Source organism: Rhizophagus irregularis, chromosome 9 (genome assembly GCF_026210795.1).
Source record: "Rhizophagus irregularis chromosome 9, complete sequence".
NCBI classification, from domain to species: domain Eukaryota; kingdom Fungi; phylum Glomeromycota; class Glomeromycetes; order Glomerales; family Glomeraceae; genus Rhizophagus; species Rhizophagus irregularis.
The window spans coordinates 3,101,562-3,121,410 of NC_089437.1; the positions used below are offsets into that span (position 1 = coordinate 3,101,562).

At 31.0% G+C, this 19,849-nt stretch overlaps 2 protein-coding genes across 2 annotated transcripts; both read left to right on the top strand.

Annotated features, from left to right (window-relative positions):
* Positions 1–282: 282 nt before the first annotated feature.
* Positions 283–13,815, top strand: OCT59_029733 (uncharacterized protein; the record flags this gene model as incomplete). Its single annotated transcript, XM_025331191.2, has 22 exons — positions 283–346; positions 436–593; positions 661–957; positions 1,048–1,260; positions 1,340–1,474; positions 1,551–1,679; positions 1,767–1,894; positions 1,971–2,179; positions 2,247–2,465; positions 2,530–10,544; positions 10,612–11,433; positions 11,508–11,615; positions 11,701–11,901; positions 11,971–12,173; positions 12,241–12,463; positions 12,542–12,622; positions 12,678–12,855; positions 12,934–13,047; positions 13,122–13,159; positions 13,223–13,408; positions 13,479–13,568; positions 13,645–13,815. The coding sequence occupies 22 exons, from the start codon at positions 283–285 to the stop codon at positions 13,666–13,668; spliced, it is 11,835 nt and encodes a 3,944-aa protein (XP_025171906.1). The 3' UTR covers positions 13,669–13,815.
* Positions 13,816–13,929: 114 nt separating this feature from the next.
* OCT59_029734 (uncharacterized protein) lies at positions 13,930–15,959 on the top strand. Its single transcript, XM_025320221.2, has 5 exons — positions 13,930–14,162; positions 14,239–14,738; positions 14,808–15,176; positions 15,244–15,465; positions 15,531–15,959. The coding sequence occupies exons 1-5, from the start codon at positions 14,145–14,147 to the stop codon at positions 15,922–15,924; spliced, it is 1,503 nt and encodes a 500-aa protein (XP_025171905.1). The 5' UTR covers positions 13,930–14,144; the 3' UTR covers positions 15,925–15,959.
* The last annotated feature ends 3,890 nt before the right edge of the window (positions 15,960–19,849 follow it).

Here is a 19,849-nt window from a genome sequence, read left to right on the forward strand (position 1 = left end):
ACGTTTCCGTGAATTTCTGACCTTATCCCCCACTTTGAATTCAACTCCGTTCACAGGTATATAAAGACACCACTTTTAACAATGGAAGCTGTAAACTTTTCATCGAGAATTTTTTTAATTTTCTTGCTGAACAGCTTCGCTGTTCCATTATACTTATAGGAACGATATATTCTTGAAATTTTTACGCCGATTCAGATACGATTTCTTCCGCTATTTTACTGCAGTCTTATTTCCTTTTGTCATTTTTCCTACTTTTTTAATTTATAAAAAATTTCCGTCAAAATGGCGGGTTCTGAGTACTCTTCTCCTGAAATATTTGCTACTAGGTTAGCCGATCCTAACATTTGTACGTGTATTCTTTTTCACCTGCTTTCTAATTTACATGATTTCAACGTTATTAATAATACTTTTTATTTTGTTTTCGCTTTACTAAAGCAACTAGAACAAAATTAACAATTTCAATTAATTTACGGGATTCTATTGAAGCATATCAAAATGCCGACTATAACCATTTCCTAGAAGTTTTGATACCAGTTTTGAAAAAAATACTTGAAAATGAACAGCCAGTCTTTCACAGCAATTCCGAAGAGCAAGTAAGTTTTTTTTTTACGGATATTAGTGTATTGTGTTTCAACTAAAACATTTATTTTGCTTTTGCAGAAACTAAGAAATCTTCTCTTGGAAGTGCTTTATCGATTGCCGCAGAATGAAGCGCTTAAGCCATACGCAACTGAACTATTACAACTCTTAATGGGCTTGTTAAAAGTAGAAAATGAAGATAACGCTGTTATATGTTTAAAAATTATTATTGAATTGTATAAAAGTTATAAACTACTTTTGGAGGATCAAGTCCAGCCTTTTTTAGATATAGTTAGAGAAATGTATTTGAATATGGAACAAACGGTAAAGGATGCCTTTGATTCATCCGGATCTTCTGCAACGCCTGGTGCTAGCACTGTGAGTATTTAATATGGTATCGAATTTTCTTTAAGCATAATGTTTTGTATTATTAAGACTCTTCTCTTATCATATTTACGCGTCAATCAGCCAATTCAAACAATAGTACCACCTTCTCCCAGGCCTACATCACCTGTATCCGACGTAACAACTAATGAAGCTACACCAAACAAAGTCTTAGCGAAGAGTTTACACAGTTTTAAAGTCTTGACAGAATGTCCTATTATTGTAGTTTTACTGTTTCAATCACGCCGTGAATTTGTAAATGATAGTATAAAAAGTTTTGTTCCGCTTATCATAAAGGTAATTTGAATGCTAACAAGTCATTACAAGCGATTAACTGTTATTGAAAAAAAAATATTGGATATTATAAATATATCAGACGTTAGGACTTCAAGCTCGTCCACAAGCAGAAGCTCACGAAGCAGCTAATTCCAGAGGCGAAATTTTTGTTGGAGTTGCTCCGGGAATCAGGGACCGTGTAAAATATACAGAATTCATAGTTGCTCAAGTCAAAGTAAAGTTTTATATGTAATATGCGAGTCGATGCATTATTGAGAATATCTAACGTATTTATTACTTGTCTTGAATAGACAATGTCGTTCCTAGCATATTTTTTACGAGCTTATCCGGATTCGCTGTCTGAATATCAAAATAGGATACCGGATTTCGTTATTCGACTTCTGCAAGATTGTCCCCCCGAAGCTTCAGCAACTAGAAAGGTTTTCGAATATCACGTGTTTTATGTTTTTCACGTGAAATTCACGTGCTCATTATTAAAAAAATTTTACTTATTTCTTGTCGAATAGGATTTATTGGTTGCAACCAGACATATTCTGTCGACTGACATTCGAAATACTTTTATTAACAAAATTGATATTCTCCTCGATGAGAAAGTATTGGTTGGTACTAGCGTTACGTCTCATGATACGTTAAGGCACGTGACTATTTAACTTTTCGTAATTTCAGTTTCTAAATAGTTTATTATAACTTAAAATATTTCTTTAATGTAGGCCAATGGCATATAGTATGCTAGCAGATTTAGTTCATCATGTACGAAACAAGCTTACTCCTACACAACTTTCCAAAACAGTATATATGTATTCGCGCAATCTACACGATCCGACGTTGGCTGCCGGTATTCAAACAATGTGTTCAAAATTACTGTTAAACCTAACTGAATGTATTGTAAATATTCCTAAAAGAGATGACAAAGACGAAGGTACGTCCGGTGATTTTATCAGTATTTTATTAAAACGCGAATTAACAAGTTGCATTCTTTATAATAGCAAGAGAATTGTTAATAAAAATATTGGATACTTTTGCCACTAAATTTACAACATTGAATCTTCTTTTTGTGGATTATCAACGTCACCATCAGAAAAAGAAAAGTACAGAATTTAATGAAGATAATTCGGCAGAACAATCAACTGATTATTTCGACTTTGAACAAGCACGGCCTATCCATACAGCTTCACCTAATGAACTACAGCAGGATATAATAAATGGTATTTCGTTATTTTGTAATTTCTAACAGTGTTTATACTAAATTATTTATTGTTTGTTATTTAGAGGGACGATTTTTATTCAGAAATCTTGTATCATGCCTTAAACCAATTATAATTGGATTGAAACAAACCAATCCGCCACTACCACAACCAGATAATTCTAACGTAAATTCTATAAATCCCCAGCTGTATAATTCTGTTGCACGTGGTTTTACTCAAGAACAAATAGATATTTTTGTTCGTCTATTCCGAGATGGTGTTTGCTGTTTTGATTATTTTAATGTAGATAATTTAGAAAGATCTCAAATAAAACTTACCGAGAAATTAATATCTTTAGAAAGTTCAAGTAGAATTGGACCATTTTCGAAGCTTGAAAAAGATGCGTTGGAGCATTTTAGTAGTGCATTTTTCTTTATAGATCCTGCAATTTTCCAAGAAATATTTGCATCGCAAATGGGTCTCTTTTTTGATAAAATACTACAAAACCCTTCATTATTACAAATTCCACAATTATTTTTGGCAACTAATGAAGTAATTTCTCAAAATTTTGCCGGAATTCTATTGCGATTTCTTGTAGATAGATTAGATAAACTAGGAGGACAGGATACATTATACTCTTCCATAATGCTTCGTTTATTCAAATTGGCGTTTATGTCTGTTACCGCTTTTCCACATCAAAATGAAATGGTTCTTCACCCACACCTTGCTAACATCATTACTTCGTCAATGAAATTATCAGCAAAGGCCAAAGAGCCATTCAATTATTTTATGTTGCTTAGGATTCTTTTCAGAAGTATTGGTGGTGGTAGATTTGAAATGTTATATAAAGAAGTTTTACCATTATTACAAGTGCTTTTAGAAGGATTGAATACCCTCCTTTCATTAACAAACAAGCAGCGCATGCGTGATTTATTTGTTGAATTATGTCTTACGGTTCCTGTTCGTCTCAGTGTACTTTTACCTTATCTAAGTTTCCTGATGAAGCCTCTTGTCTTGGCGTTACAAGCTGGTACAGAACTAGTTACACAAGGCCTGAGAACTTTGGAACTTTGCATCGACAATTTGACGCCGGAGTTTTTGGATCCTATAATGGCACCCGTTATTAATGACTTGATGCACGCCTTGTGGAAACATCTTAAACCATCACCGTATAATCAATCTCATAGTCTTGTGACGACTAGGATATTAGGTAAATTGGGAGGTCGAAATCGTCGTATGCTCAAGGATCCGCCACAACTTGCAACAAATATACCTTCATTAAGCGGTCTAGATCTTCAAATTTATTTTGATCCTTCATTGACGTCACATTCATTTTCTTTAGATGAATGTTTATCGTTATCTATAAGAACATTGCAAGATTCTAATGTCTCTACTTTTTATAGAAAGCACGCTTATAAATTTTTAGTTGCTACTATTCCACTTTTGTTCGATTTGAACGAAGGAGATGAAGGTTTGGCTGCTTGTATTACCGAAAGACTTCATCAAGAGTTTTTGCCGAATGTAATGGGAGAAAATACAGAATTGCTAAATAGTAAATTGTCAGCAAGTCTTACAGACAATGACAATATGGATGTTGACTTACCTAATAGTGAAAATCAATCAGCAATATCGAAAAAAGTTAAAAAGGAGGGTCACAAACAAATTTTGAGAAGAAAGAATTTACAAGAAGATACATTGCAGAATGCGATTTGTGCATTATTTGTTGCTTCATCTATACCTGAACTTAAAGATCAAGCTTGGCCTTTCTTACAAGATATTTGTAAACATTTTGCTTTATTAGAGGTTGGTGAAGCTATTGATTTCCGTAATACTAGAGAGAAAAAAATTGATTTCCATAATTATGAGAAAAAATACAACTTAGAGAATAAAATTATGGTGGATGCTTTGGTAGAAGTTATGACATCTGAAAATAGCAAACTCCGCGAACTTGCTGCGTCAGCTTTGAAGATAATATACGAAACATGTATATTGGTTACAGGAACAAAGGAAGTAATATATTATTTCCCTATGTTTCACGTTTTGGCATCACGTTTTTGTTCTTGCTGTTACAAACAAGAATGGTATCGTAAAAGTGGAGGCTGTATGGGTATATCAGTTCTTAGTTCACAAATTGACATGGGGACTCGATGGATGATGGACCATCAACTTGAATTCGTTAAGTCTTTGCTATTTATTTTAAAAGACATGTCGTCTGAATTCGCGGCTGGCTATGTTGATAATGCGGCGGACATTTTATTGCATGTTCTTAAGGTTTGCAATCGAACAGAACAACTTGTTGATAGAGATGATAATCAGATGTCAGACATTCCTCAAGAATCGCCTGATAGACAAAAATTTGACAGGCTTATTACTCTCTTAGTTTCTGAACTTTCAAACGCAAATGCTACAGTTAGAGAAACTGTACAAACAGCATTTTATCTTTTAGCTGAATTAACGAAGAAAGATGTGACCGTATTACTTTCTAAAGCGAGAGATGAATTACTTAATCCTATTTTTGGAAAACCACTTCGAGCTCTTCCACCTTCAATGCAAATAGGACATATTGATGCTATTACATTTTGTTTATCATTGGATCCTCCGTTTTTAGATTTCCATCAGAATGAAGAATTAGTAAGGTTACTTAACGAAGCCCTTCAGTTAGCTGATGCCGAAGATCAAAATTTGGTTAGTAGAACTACACAATTCAAAAATTCGGCGTCTGCAATAAACTTACGGATCGTCTGTATTAAATTATTATCAAAAGCTATGGCACGTTCAGAAACTTTTCCACAGAATACTGCTGTTAATACCCGATCTCGAATTACAACCGTTTTTTTTAAGTCATTATACTCGAGAGCACCTGAAGTTGTTGATGTAGCAAATAAAGGACTTCAGCAAGTTCTTCAACAACAACATAAATTGCCAAAAGATTTACTTCAAGCAGGTCTACGACCTATTTTAGTAAATTTGTCCGATCACAAAAAATTGACTGTTCAAGGACTTGATGGTCTAGCTAGACTTTTGGAATTGCTTACCAATTATTTTAAAGTAGAAATCGGTAAGAAGCTTCTCGATCACCTTATTCAATGGGCGGAACCTACTGTTTTACAAGAAGCTGCTGGGAAACCTTTAATAGAGGTTGAATCCATTAGGATAATTGTTGCTATCTTGAATGTATTTCATCTTTTGCCATCAGCCGCTCATATTTTTTTGGGAGATCTGGTTCCCATTGTTTTAAATTTGGAAGAACAATTACGTCGCTCAAAATCTAGTCCTTTTAGATTGCCTCTTATTAAATTTTTGAATAGATATTCATCGGAGGCAATTGAGTATTTTTATGACAAGATAGGTGACAGAAAATATAGTAGATTATTTGTTAATTTGCTTGGAGCAGAAGAGGCATCTAAACTTCGACAAGTCATAATGGAAGATCCCGTTAAGTTAATAAATAGGACTTCAAGTATTCAAGATCAAAATAATTTAGATCAAAGTAGTCCAGATGAGGCTAAATTTCAAAGAATTTTGATTATTCGTCAAATAGTAAAGTATCATCCAAAGTGGTTAATTGAACCTTCTTCTGAAACTATTTTGAATTGTTTAAAACTTGCTTGGAATGATCAAGGTCGTTTAGAGCGATTGAAAAATGAAGATACTCTAAGTTTAGATCAAACCCGCGAATCTAAATATTTGGTTGAGATTTTTATTAGTTATTTAAAAGAAAAGCCAGATGATTACGACCTTTTATTTGATCTGGTTACAATCTTCTCTCATAGTAGTTTAATCGATTACACATTTTTGAAAAAGTTTTACCAAGAGGAAGTTGCAATGAAGTATACTGCGGAACAGAAAAGAATCATTCTGGATAAATTTTTGGATACGTTTGATGATCCGTTCATATCACAATGTATCAAAAAACAATCTTTAAGAATAATTATTACTCCTATGCTTTTATATGCCTTTTACAAAGGACAATATGAACAAATCATTGGAACTAAACAGATGGATAAAATACAGAATTTATGGCATTACTTGGCTGATACGCATGATGAGATTGAAGACTCATTACGGATTGAAGTACTTCAATTTTCAACTCTTCTTGTACAAAAAGTTCCACATATTATAACTACACGAAGCTATCTTGCAAAATTTGGTTGGAATTGGTCGAAAGTTGATGATATTACAGCAAAGCAAGCTGCTTTTGTTTTTTTAGCTCATATTTGTGCTGAATTTGATTCTATAAGTTTTAAAATAACGTTCCAATCCTATGCTGCATTGTTACGCGCTCACCAACCCGAGGCAAGGACATTGGTAAAGCAAGCATTGGATATTCTTGCGCCGGTCGTTCCAAGATATAGAATTCCGCCACCGCCAATCGATGAAAAGAAAGATAAAAACAAGAAATCACCACCTCCTACTTGGATTCATTATACTAAGAAAGTTCTTTTAGAGGATGGTCATAGTGTTTCCCAATTAGTTAATGTTTATCAAATGCTTGTACGTCACCCGGATTTATTTTATGAGTATCGGGAGCATTTTATGCCCCAAATAGCGAATACTTTAACACGATTAGGATTACTTCAGAGTGCAACTGCAGAAACTCGACTCTTGACAATAGATCTTTCTGAATTGATTCTGAAATGGGAAAGACGTAGAATATCAGAATATCGTTCACAAGATCATTACACTAATAGCGCTGCTTCAACTCCCGTCGCAACAACACCTGAAAAACGAAGATTTGAAGCCGAAACAGAGTTTTCTCCGCGTAAAAGACAACTAATAGAACATGGTGGAGAGTTGCGTGGAGTTATATCGGACCAAAATTCTAGATACATTTTAAATCTCAGTTTGAGGGAGAACGTTGTCAATTATCTTGTTCGATTTGTGTGTACTTCTAGTGAGTCGGTCATTAAAATTGGATTAACTCGAAGAGCTCTTGATTTAACAAAAGAGTTTTTACAACCCGAATTCTGGCCAGAAGTTAATGTGAAGTTGAATATTTTTGATCGCACTCTTAAAGCTGATGTTACAGATAATACTCTTGACAGTATTTGCAATAGTTTGGACGTTATTGATGTAATTTTGGATCGGAAACAGACTGATTGGTGCATCACAAACATTGACAACTTAAGAGAATTACTTGAACGTAGTATTAAAAGCAATAATTCACGCATTCAAAAATGTCTTCATCCAGTTCTAGTTAAAATCTACAAAGTATATGCAAGTATGTTCCCAGCTGAGCCAGTTGAATCATCACCAGAGCCGCAACCTGTAATAAAACAAGAAACAGATGTTGATAGCTTTATTAAGATGATCCATACAACGATTCAAGATGGACTTCAAAATTTGAATAATTTATATAGCGTGATGATGTTATTGAAAGCTGTCGGCCATTCAATGCCAAAAAATATTGATAATTTCTTACCTGGAATTATCCAAGTTGTTCAAAAACTTACAAATGATCCAATACAAAATACTACTTCTGGTGGAAGTAATATTGCGAATAATAATGTACAAAATCCAGATTCACCTGTTAATGTCTTAATTATGTCGTTACAATTAGTGAATTCTCGAATTACAGAGCTGACTGAATCAAGACAAGCCTTTCTTACATCTCTCTCACACTTAATAGAAAAGTCAAAAGACATTGAACTTTCACGCTCCATTTTCGAAATGGCAAAACAATGGGTAATTGATAAAGTTGAACCATATCCAACTATGGAGGAACAGGGTAGAATACTACTAAAGATGTTATGCTATGAATCTCTAGAAGACAAGACTTTAATTGAGGATTATCTAAATCTAGTCGTTGAAATATATAGTAACCCCTCATTTGTTAGATCTGAATTGACTGTAAGATTGGAACAAGCATTTCTTATGGGAACGCGTTATGGGAATCCTAAATTACGTAATAAGTTTATGGATATATTTGACCATAGCAGGCCTAAACTCTTACCAACGCGTCTCACCTACATAATCTCTGTACAAAATTGGGAATATCTTGTTAATTATTTCTGGATTCATCAAGCTTTAGATTTATTGATCGGATCAATTTCTTCTAAGAAAAAGATTCAGCCACCAGTTCATTGTTTACAAACAAAAGCAATTACTACAGTTGGAGTTCCTAATATCACATATCATCAATCGAATATAAGTGAGGAATTGAAAGAGTTTATTATAAGTCGTCAAGAATTTTTACGTGACATGAAAAAATCACGTGTTAGCGATTTATTATCACCTTTAAAACAACTTCATCGTTTAGACGATAATGTTGCTTACAAAATTTGGGTTGACCTATTTCCAATATGTTGGTCTGCTATATCAAATAAAGATAGGCAAGAATTAACAGATAGTTTGGTATCTCTCTTATCAAGAGATTATCATTCATTGCAGGCTGATGCGAGACCAAATTGTATACAAGCCTTATTAGACGGTATATCTCGTTGTGTGCACGTTATTAAATTGCCTCCACATTTAATAAAATATCTTGGAAAGATTCATGGTGCATGGCATATTTCTATGGAAATGCTTCAACGTACTGTGAATGATGGCGATAAAGATGATGAAAAATATAAAGATAGTACCTTGGATGCTCTAGCAGATTTATATTCTTCTTTGTCTGAAGATGACATGTATTATGGGTTATGGAGGCGACGTGGAAAATATGTTGAAACAAATTCAGCAATTTCGTCCGAGCAAAGTGGAAATTGGGTACAAGCACAAGTAATTTATGAAAATGCTCAGAATAAAGTTAAATCATCAGGTTCGCAATGCACTGAGCCTGAATATTTATTATGGGAAGATCGGTGGATAGTCTGTGCGCAGAAATTACAACAATGGGACATTCTAATTGACTTCGCAAAGAACGAGAATAATACTGATTTAATGATTGAATGTTCTTTCCGTTTAACGGATTGGACAATTGAAAAAGAGTTAACCGAACAAGCTAATATGTTAATGTCAGATTCCTCTTCACCGCGTGGTAAAGTATTTGAAGCATTTATATCTCTAATGAAATCTCTCAATAGCAATAATTTAGAAGAATATAAGAAGTTATCTGGCGAAGCTCATCAATCGGTTTTACATAAATGGCATACATTACCTAATGTGGTATCTCATAGCCATATTTCATTATTACATACTTTCCAAATATTAGTAGAATTTGATGAGGCTACAAAAATGTTTGCAACTTTAGCCAGTATAAATAATCAAAATGCGGACACTAAAGCTAGTGAGCTAAAAACTGTATTACAAAGTTGGAGAGAACGATTACCTAATATGTGGGACGATATTAATATATGGAGTGATATTGTAGCATGGCGAAGGCATGTATTTGCTGTCATAAATAAGTCGTTTGCTCAATTTCAGTTACAGCCTAACAATAATACGATGGCCCCAACAAATTACCCGTTTCGTGGTCATCATGAAACTGCATGGACAATAAATCGTTTCGCTCACGTTGCAAGAAAACACCATTTATCTGATGTATGTGTAAATTTCTTACAGCACATATATTCATTGCCTAATATTGAAATCCAAGAAGCATTCTTAAAATTAAGAGAACAAACCAAGTGTCATTATCAAAATCCAGGGGAAGTGTCAGCAGCTTTGGATGTTATAAATAATACGAATTTAAATTATTTTGGTCCTCAACAAAAAGCAGAGTTTCATACCTTACGCGGAATGATATTAGCGAAATTAGGTAGAAATGCAGAAGCCAATGATAGTTTTTCTCGGGCAGTTCAAGTTGAAATGCGTCTTCCTAAAGCCTGGGCAGCTTGGGGATACTATAACGATCGCAAGTTTAAAGAGGAGCCTGGTGATACCACTTTAGCTGCTAATGCTTTGAGTTGTTATTTACAAGCTGCGGGTTTGTATAATAATGCCAAATCAAGAAAGTTACTTATCCGTATTTTGTGGCTTTTATCTCTTGAGGACCCTCAGAGCCACATATCACGAGTGTTTGAAATATATAATAGCAAGAGTGACGTCCCAGTATGGTATTGGATAACGTTTATACCACAACTTATTATTTGTTTGATGCATAAAGAAGCCAAACATGCTCGTATTATTCTTATGAAGATTGCAAAACAGTATCCACAGGTATTTTCAATTTATAATGATGTTTCGCTTTATTAAAATGCAATACTTATTATATATATATATATAGGCGCTGCATTATCATTTAAGAACAGCAAGAGAAGAATACATGTTAATTAAAAAGCAGGCTGCTATTGCACAACAGCAAGCAGCAGCTCGTACTGGACATATGCCTTCTACTGTTAACACACCAGCAACTCCAACACCTGTACCTGCGTCAACGACAAACGCTGCCGAAGGATTAATTAAATCTAATGGAAATATTCACCGTAAAGTGCAGGCAACTCAAAGTCAAGCAAGTCCTAGCCCCGCTCAAAGAAGTCCTTCTCAGATGAATACTCATCCAATAAACTTTGGTAATCAATCAAGTTCTGTACCTCCTCAACCACCACAAAGCCCAGCAATGCAAGGTATCAATAATGGCATGAATATGCCAACATCATCCCCTAACGTTCCTGTACAATCGATACAAAATATTCAGGGCATGAATACAGTTTCTAATGGGGTGTCTCCTGCCACAATCTCGAGTACTCCATCAACTTCAACACCAACAAATAATATCCCTACAACATCTAACATTGTTTTGCAAGGACATGTAACTACAACACCTTCGGCGAGTGTTGAAACTGGAAGGTCACCAATGACGCCAACTCCAGGAATTAATCCAGCTATGCATACATTACAATCCATAAATCCAGTGGGAGCTCAACAACAACTTCCCAAGCAACCATGGGAACACGTAGAAGATATCATGTCTATATTGAAAACGTCATTTCCATTGTTGGCTCTTTCAATGGAAACCATGGTTGATCAGATTCAGCAACGCCTTAAACCGTCATCAGACGAAGATATTTATAGGTTGATAGTTACACTTTTAAATGATGGCGTACAGGTAAAATAAAAAAAATCATTTTTTTTTTGCTTATTCACTTAAACAAATACTTATCATTTGAATTTTAATCATAGCAACTAATTACAAGATTGAACAATCCCAATGACAATGGATTATTATCTCCAATAATGGAAGCTAATATCAAACGTTTTGCAGATAATTTGTATGCGGGACCAATTAAGGTAAAGAAGTATTGACATTTATTTTTTATTTGTCACCTATAAGGAGATCTATATTAATGTTAGTTTAAATTTGTCTTGTGAATAGACGGCATTTGAAGTGGACTTTATTATCCGGAAGCCAGACTTGGCAACTTATGTTGAGACTCTTCGTAAATGGAGAGATCGGTTTGAAATTGTATTGGATAGCAAACCTCGAAAGCAGCATTTAGAACATTTCAGTACCTATCTTGTTGAGTTTCAACATCAAAAGTTTGAGGAAGTTGAAATACCTGGACAATATTTATTAGTGAGTTAAATTAAGTTTGAAATTTAATTAACATATCGATACGCAAATAAATAAAATTTTTTTTTTTAGCTTAAAGATAACAATGCAGATTTTGTACGAATTGATCGATTTTTGCCAGACGTTGAAGTTGTTAGAGCTCATGGGTTTTGTTACCGAAGGGTTACAATTCGAGGGCATGATGGAAGTCTTCACCCATTCGCTGTCCAACATCCATCAGTAAGACATAGCCGTCGTGAAGAACGAATAATACAACTTTTTAGAATACTTAATAGGTATAATTATTATAAACGATCGATATTTTAAGAAAGCTAGAATTAACAAAATTCGATTAAATTTTAGCGTGTTAGAACGTCGTAAAGAGAGTCGCAAGCGCAATCTTTCCTTTCATCTTCCATTAATCATCCCATTAGCCCCTCAAATTAGAATTATCCAAGATGATTCTTCATATTGTTCACTTCAAGACATTTATGAGGATCATTGCGATAATACTGGTATATCAAAGGATGATCCAATTATATATTATAATAAAAAAATGAGAAATAATTTATCACATCTTATAGTGGTAATGTTTTTAATTTTTATTCATTCTTTAATTTGTGATTCAAATTTTATTTTAATTCAGTTTTTTTGAAAATTTTAGAGAAAAGATTTGTATAATTTAAGAGTCGAGATCGCCGAACAAATTGCTACGAAATATATCCCAAATGATACGTTAACAAAGGTGAGTTATATACTTATTTCAAATTTTGTATAATTATTAAAATTTTTTTTTTTAGTTCATGTATAAAACTATGAAATCGCATGAAGATCTTTGGACGATACGTAAACAGTTTACCAATCAAATGGCAGCAGTATCATTTATGACATACGCATTGTGCATCGGCCAAAGGCATCCACATAAATTCATGATTTCGCGAAATACAGGAAATATTTGGACTTCGGAATTACTTCCAAGTATGTTATTTATTTTGTTTTCATGCGTAATCATATCTTTTATAATATTCATAATCTTAAATATTTTGTTAAATTTAGCATTCAATCCACACCAACCCTTGTTATTCAATGCTGAAGCTGTCCCATTCAGATTTACTCGAAGTATTCAACATTTTATGACGCCAATTGGAATTGAAGGAGTTTTTATTTCAGGTATATTAGGATTATAATTACGGTAATTAAGAAAAGAATGAAAAAATGTGTATTAATACATACAATCTTTATAGCCATGATGTCCATTGCTCGTTGTTTAATTGAACCAGAGGTATGCCTTTAGTAAGTTTTTTATCCTCTTAAAATTATGTTAATATTATTTAATACTTTTCAGTTCGATATGGGCCAGTATCTTGGAGTATTTATTCGTGATGAGTTGATCACCTGGCACTATATGTGCCAAAGGATGATCAGCGAACAACAACTTCGAGACAGAGTCAAATTAAACGTGGAACAGATTGTTCACAAAGCAAAGATTATTGCTTGTTTAGAATCAGATCGAGAAAAATTGCTAGACAAAGTATGTAAAATCTTCTAATAGTTTTTGATAAATTCAATTTACCAACATTTTTTGTATATATGAAAAACAGCATTTACAAATACATCAGAGGGCCGTTAGCAATTCGCTTCTAGACTTGATCGCAATGGCTAGCAATCCACAAAATTTGGCCGCAATGGAGGTTAGTAATATTTTTTTTATACAAGGCTAAACCGTTTCTACTGTATTTTTTTAATCATATTCTTTATCACGTAAAGGTTATTTGGATGCAATGGTTATAAATGAATCCGTATGCAGCTATAAAAGTATTAATTTTTAATTTACAAAAATATTATCCAAGGTGGATAATAATCATAAATTTAACTTGTATTTATAATTAATTATACACGTGTCCTAAAAAACCAAGAATAAAAGAACTTTTCTAACAAAAAGTTTAGCTGAAATTAAGCATCATGTGAATTAAAATTTAGTCACATGAGAACGCTTACTTTGTACAACTTTTGCAATATTTTAAACCGTGTTTTAACTGTGAATTGTGAATTGATTTCTTTCGAAAAAAAAAATTATGCGTTAATCTTCATACATCGGTAAATTGTTTGACCGATTCTTAAATAAAGTTTGAAAAGTGTAACATCTTTGTCAATTGGATTTCTAACTCTTTTCATTAACTAATACCCCCTGTTGGCATTTTTCCTGCTTCATCCTTTAATAAAATACCTTTTCAAACTTGATAAACTTGGTTCTACCTGCTTTAAATATGCTGCAAAATACTCAGGTTTATTCTAAATATCCGAGGGTTCAAATATTTTCTTTCTACTTTATTCTATTTCTAATTATTTTTTATTTTTAAGGCCGAGGACATAATTTCGGTTAAAAAACATACCCCTTCCATAAAAAGCACCATCACCACCACAACCACCTCCTTATCCGCTACATTAACATATGATGATGAGCTGAATAGATTACCTAGAAAGATAGCAAAACGTGTTGTTACCTTTCAACCTCGTAGTTCACAATTAGATCGTGAAACTTTAGATTCGCATCAGTATCCATTTCGAGGATTTTTTACGTTATTCTGGATAGCAATGGGCTTTTATATAATCCAAACTGGTGTAAAAAATTTTCAATCAGCAGGAATTTTATTAGATTTAACATTCTTCCGATTATTTTCACAAGATGCATTGGGGTTGATTTTAAGCGATGCATGTATGGTCGGATCAATGTTTTTCGCAGTTTTACTTCAAAAAGCAATTGCACATGGTTGGATTAGATGGAGATATACAGGAATGATAATTCAACACATTTTTCAAATTACTTTTTTGTTTGTTCCTATTTATTGGACATTTTTTAAGTAAGACAAGTTAGATTTATTTAATTTTTTTATAAAAATTATTATTCACCTATTTTTTTAATTTAATAGAGGCTGGCCATGGGTACAAAGCGGTTTCTTTGTTCTCCACACGATTTCTATGTTAATGAAACTTCATTCTTATTCTTTTTACAATGGCGAGTTGTCTACTTATGTTATTTATCTTTACGAATTGAAGAAAAAATATGCTAATTTAATTGGAGATTCAAAAAAAAACGATAACGAAATAGATGAAAAGAAAGAAGATGAAAAGCAACAAATCTTGGATCAATTAAAAAGCAAAATTGAACAAGTTGAGGGTTATCTTCATAGTCCAGCAGGAAATATTCGTTATCCAGAAAATGTAACTTTTGCAAATTACGTAGATTTCTTATTGGTCCCAACCTTAGTATACGAACTAGAATATCCAAGAACAGAAAAGTAAGCGAATCTTAAATGATTTATATTTTAAAATTAGGTTAATTATTTATATTTTTGTAAAATGTAGAATTCGTCCTTGGTATCTTTTTGAAAAGATTTTGGCTACCTTTGGAACATTCTTCCTTCTATATGTAAACACAGAGACATATATAATTCCTGTCCTCCCTAATGTTTCAACTTCAATTTATAACGCAATGGTGCAAATGCTTTTTCCATTCATGATGAATTATTTATTAATATTTTATATTATTTTTGAGTGCATTTGCAATGTATTTGCAGAATTAACTTGGTAAGATAATAATATAAATGTTCGAATAAACTATACGTTATTTATTAATCTTTTTAATTCTTTAGTTTTGCTGATCGTAATTTTTATGATGATTGGTGGAATAGTACAACATGGGATGAATTTGCAAGGAAATGGAACAAACCTGTACATCACTTTTTACTTCGACATGTATATCAATCTTCAATCGAATCCTACAAATTGTCTAAAAGAGACGCTACATTTATGACATTCTTTCTATCATCTTTAATACATGAACTTGTCATGGTTGTAGTATCTAAAAAAATTCGAATGTATTTATTTTTTCTTCAAATGTTTCAACTTCCTTTAATTTGGTTAAGTAAATTACCCGTAATCAAAGGAAACAAATGGTTTGGCAATGCGTTCTTCTGGTTCTCATTATTTTTAGGACCTCCAATGTTAGGAATTTTATATTGTAGAGAAGTATTTGCATCGGATTAATAAAAAGTACTTAAATTCATTCTTTAAATATTCAAGAGATAAAGTTGTAATTTTAATACAATTATTTTCAATAAATAAAAAATAATTTCTGAAGGGTGATGACCTATGTATGATCGTCATCATATATCAAAACCGCGATTCTGGATCAGATTAAACGAGACGTTTTTACAATAACACTTAATTTGGGAAGAGGTCTCCCTCTTTGGATGCAACAATTTCACTAGTTATGGATTTATCGAGCGGATAATTATTATACCAGCCTATAATTTTTGACGCTGCACCGCAGAGGAAAAGAAGTCAGCTAAAACTTGATGTAGAACTGGGTACGGGTTTAATTACTAATACTTAATAGTTTTAATTGCCAACCCGGATAAGATCGGCACTATCGCTATATAAACGTATTAGTAAATTTTGGGGCAAATTTTATTATCATTTTTGGAATCTGAGTTGCGTATATAGGTAAGTCATAGATATTAAAATATAATTATTGATTCATTTTACTGTATATGCATATGTACATATACCAATTAAGTATTTTTGACAAATTTCCAAGGATTTTCTTGAAGTATAAAAGGTACTTTCTTATATGCTCAAAAAATCAATTCTTCAAATTTATAATTATTTTCATACATAGTATATTCAGACTATTAGTAATTTTATTAAGTACCTTATCCCCAAAATCAATTATAAAAATAGTGCTGATCTTATGATTGCCAATTAATTAGAATATAGATATCTTTTGATTTTATTTTTGGGAAATTTGGGTTTTTTCTTTACTCTTATTCTGTACAGTGAAAGAAGATTGGTGTTAAATCAGGCCATAGGTCTTGAAAACTTATTTCCATTTACTTTTAGATCCAATTATAGATGGGTGTAGTATAACTTCTTTAATTAATATGATCTGTTTAAAGAAAGTAGATGTATTTAGGATTAGCTATGAGTGGTTTGTTTTGATCATTTTATTTTTTGTTATTTTTTCTTTTGTTTTAAATTATATAGCTTACTACTGCAAGTTGGATGAAATAACCATATAAAAAGTTTTATATATTGCATAAATTAATTTTTACTTACTGATTTCAATAGGATAATTAAAAAAATATATATATATTACCACTTAGTAATTATAAAAGAATGGAATACAGCTCATTTAATTTGTCTTAATACAGAAGGCAATTAAAATTATCTGGTCAGTTTATTTTGCTAAAATTTTGTAGATTATAATGTATTAATGTAATATAAATAAAACTAGGAATGTTAATTTGCTTAATGGTTCAGCTTAGGGGCATGCCAAAAATCAGCTGATTTGAAAGGGGGTGGGGAGTCAAGGTCTATATATATCATGTGTCATTTATATATCTAAATATAAATGTAAGTAATTTAATTATTTTTATATAATTATTATAATGCAATTATCTTGACTTCTAGTGATCCAATTTTAATAAACTTTTTTTTTAATTTATAGCTCTTATTTAGCTCTACAAATTTAGCTTTACAAAACAAAAAAAAGTTTGTTCAAATTGAATCACTAGAAGCCAAGATATTTGTATTTATAATTTACATTATAATAATTATTATAATGCAATTATCTTGACTTCTAGTGATCCAATTTTAATAAACTTTTTTTTTAATTTATAGCACTTATTTAGTTCTATAAATCTAGCTTTACAAAACAAAAAAAAGTTTGTTTATTGAATCACTAGAAGCCAAGATAATTATATAATACTAATTATTATGTATAATATTTAATATTTAATAGTAATAATTTTTTTAGCCAATCAGATTTCAATCAGGTAGGGGTGGGGAAACTACCCTAGCGTTCCCAAGAAAAAAAGCACTTGGTGGCCGGCATTATGCGGAATTATGCACTGTCACATGAACAGTGCGGTGACAAATAAGGCGTGACAAATAAGTTTTTACCAACTCAAAAAAAAGCTAAGTCCAAATCGAGATAAATATAAACAATGAAAACACTGAGGGGTGTGACGGATGTGATGATTTTTTACATAGTCACGTGCCAAGTGCTTTTTTTTTCTTGGAACGCTAGGGATGATGGGTGGGGGATTAAGGCTTACTAATTGAGAAAAATCAGCTGATTTAGCGCGCCCTAATATAAAAAAAAAGAGGTCGTCTAAAGCGGGGGCAAATCACGTGATTCGGTGTAATTTTAATTAGATTAATTTTTTATAAAGAAAGATTAATAGAAACTTTAAAATCATAATATAAGCGTATTTTTATCTGCTTTGCAAGTTTACTTAAGGAAAGAAAGTGGATTATGAATATTGTTTTTTACTTTACGTATGAATGAACGAAACTTTGCCAATCATATCCAAAAATGGATAACGAAATTGAAAAAGTCAAATAAATCAAAAACAGCATTCAAACCCCTACTCTGCGCTCTAAGTAAACTTGCAGAGCAGGCAAAAATGCATTTAGGATGTGTGTTTAGAATGGTTGAATATATGGTAAAAAGTTTTATTTTATGAAAACAATTTTTTTCGAAGTCACGTGATTTGCACTTGCTTTAGACGACAATAAAAAAAAGTACTATTAAGTAAATTTTTTTTAATTATTTTCAGATATATTAAACAAAAGTGATTTTTTTAATTTAAGCTATAGTTTTCATAAAAACGTTACTATAATGTTGAGTATCAGTAGTATAATTTAATAAAGTCATTTTACATAATAAATTTATTTTTAAAATTGTTAATTTTTAATTTATTAAATTTATTAACTTAAATTTTTATTTATTTTATAATTTAATATAATAAGATATATTAAACTAGAAAACAGAAACTATTATAAGTCCAAAGTAAAAATGTGGCAGATAGAAAAATTTATATGATTAATTTTTTTTTATAATATATAAATATATATTATTTTTCACTTTACTCTGGACAATTATTATATTTACTTTTATTTAAAATTTTACAAATTAAAATTTAATTTTTAAATTAAATTAAACTAAAGTACAAAAATTTTTATAACTTAATTTAATAAAAATCTTATTTACTTATAATAAAAATTGTTAAAATTATAAAGTAAAATTTATATAAAAAATTTTATTAAACATATTTGCAAATCAAATAAAATGTTTTTTTTTCTAAAATAGTTTTACATCTATATAAAATTAATATTTTTAATAAAAAGAATTAAAATTTAAATACAATTGTATTTTGAATATACTCCCTTTTTTTGGAAATTTTATATAATAAAAATGCTAATTATTTTATTATATGATATTGATTTTTTTGAATAAATGCAATTTATACCTTATATACTTAAATAAACTCACATTATATGTGTATTTTTGCCTCTTCTACAACTTTATTTACTATGGTAAAAAATATTAAAACTTTATTTTTAATTTATATCATAAAGTACGTTCAAATACAAATATATTTAAATTTTAAACCTTTAATAAAAATTAATACTTCTTTTTATAAAATAAATTAATTAAATATTTATTATTAAATTTATTAATAAATAAAATTTCATACCATTCTATAATTTTACTTAAAATTTTACTTTAATTTTAATAAAATAATAATTATAGTATTAATATTTGGATAAATCTAATTGTAATAACTTGTTACATGTTATATTTGTAACAACTCCAATTTTATCCAATAAAATTTAAGATCAGGTATAATGTAAAGTGTAAACAAAAATAAAAATCAGTTATTTAACTAAAATAAAAGAATTTTTTTAAAAAATTTCAAAAAACTAAAATTTTATTTATGAAATTATTTTAAGTATATTAAGTAAAAGTTTTCCAAATTAAATTTTGCATATAAAATTTTATTTGTAAAGTGTATACTAAATTTATTATTAAAAAAAATAAAAAAAAGATGTTATAAATAAAATATGTAAAAGTTGTTACAAATACATTTATTCTTTAAAGGTTTTATTTTTTATCACATCTGTA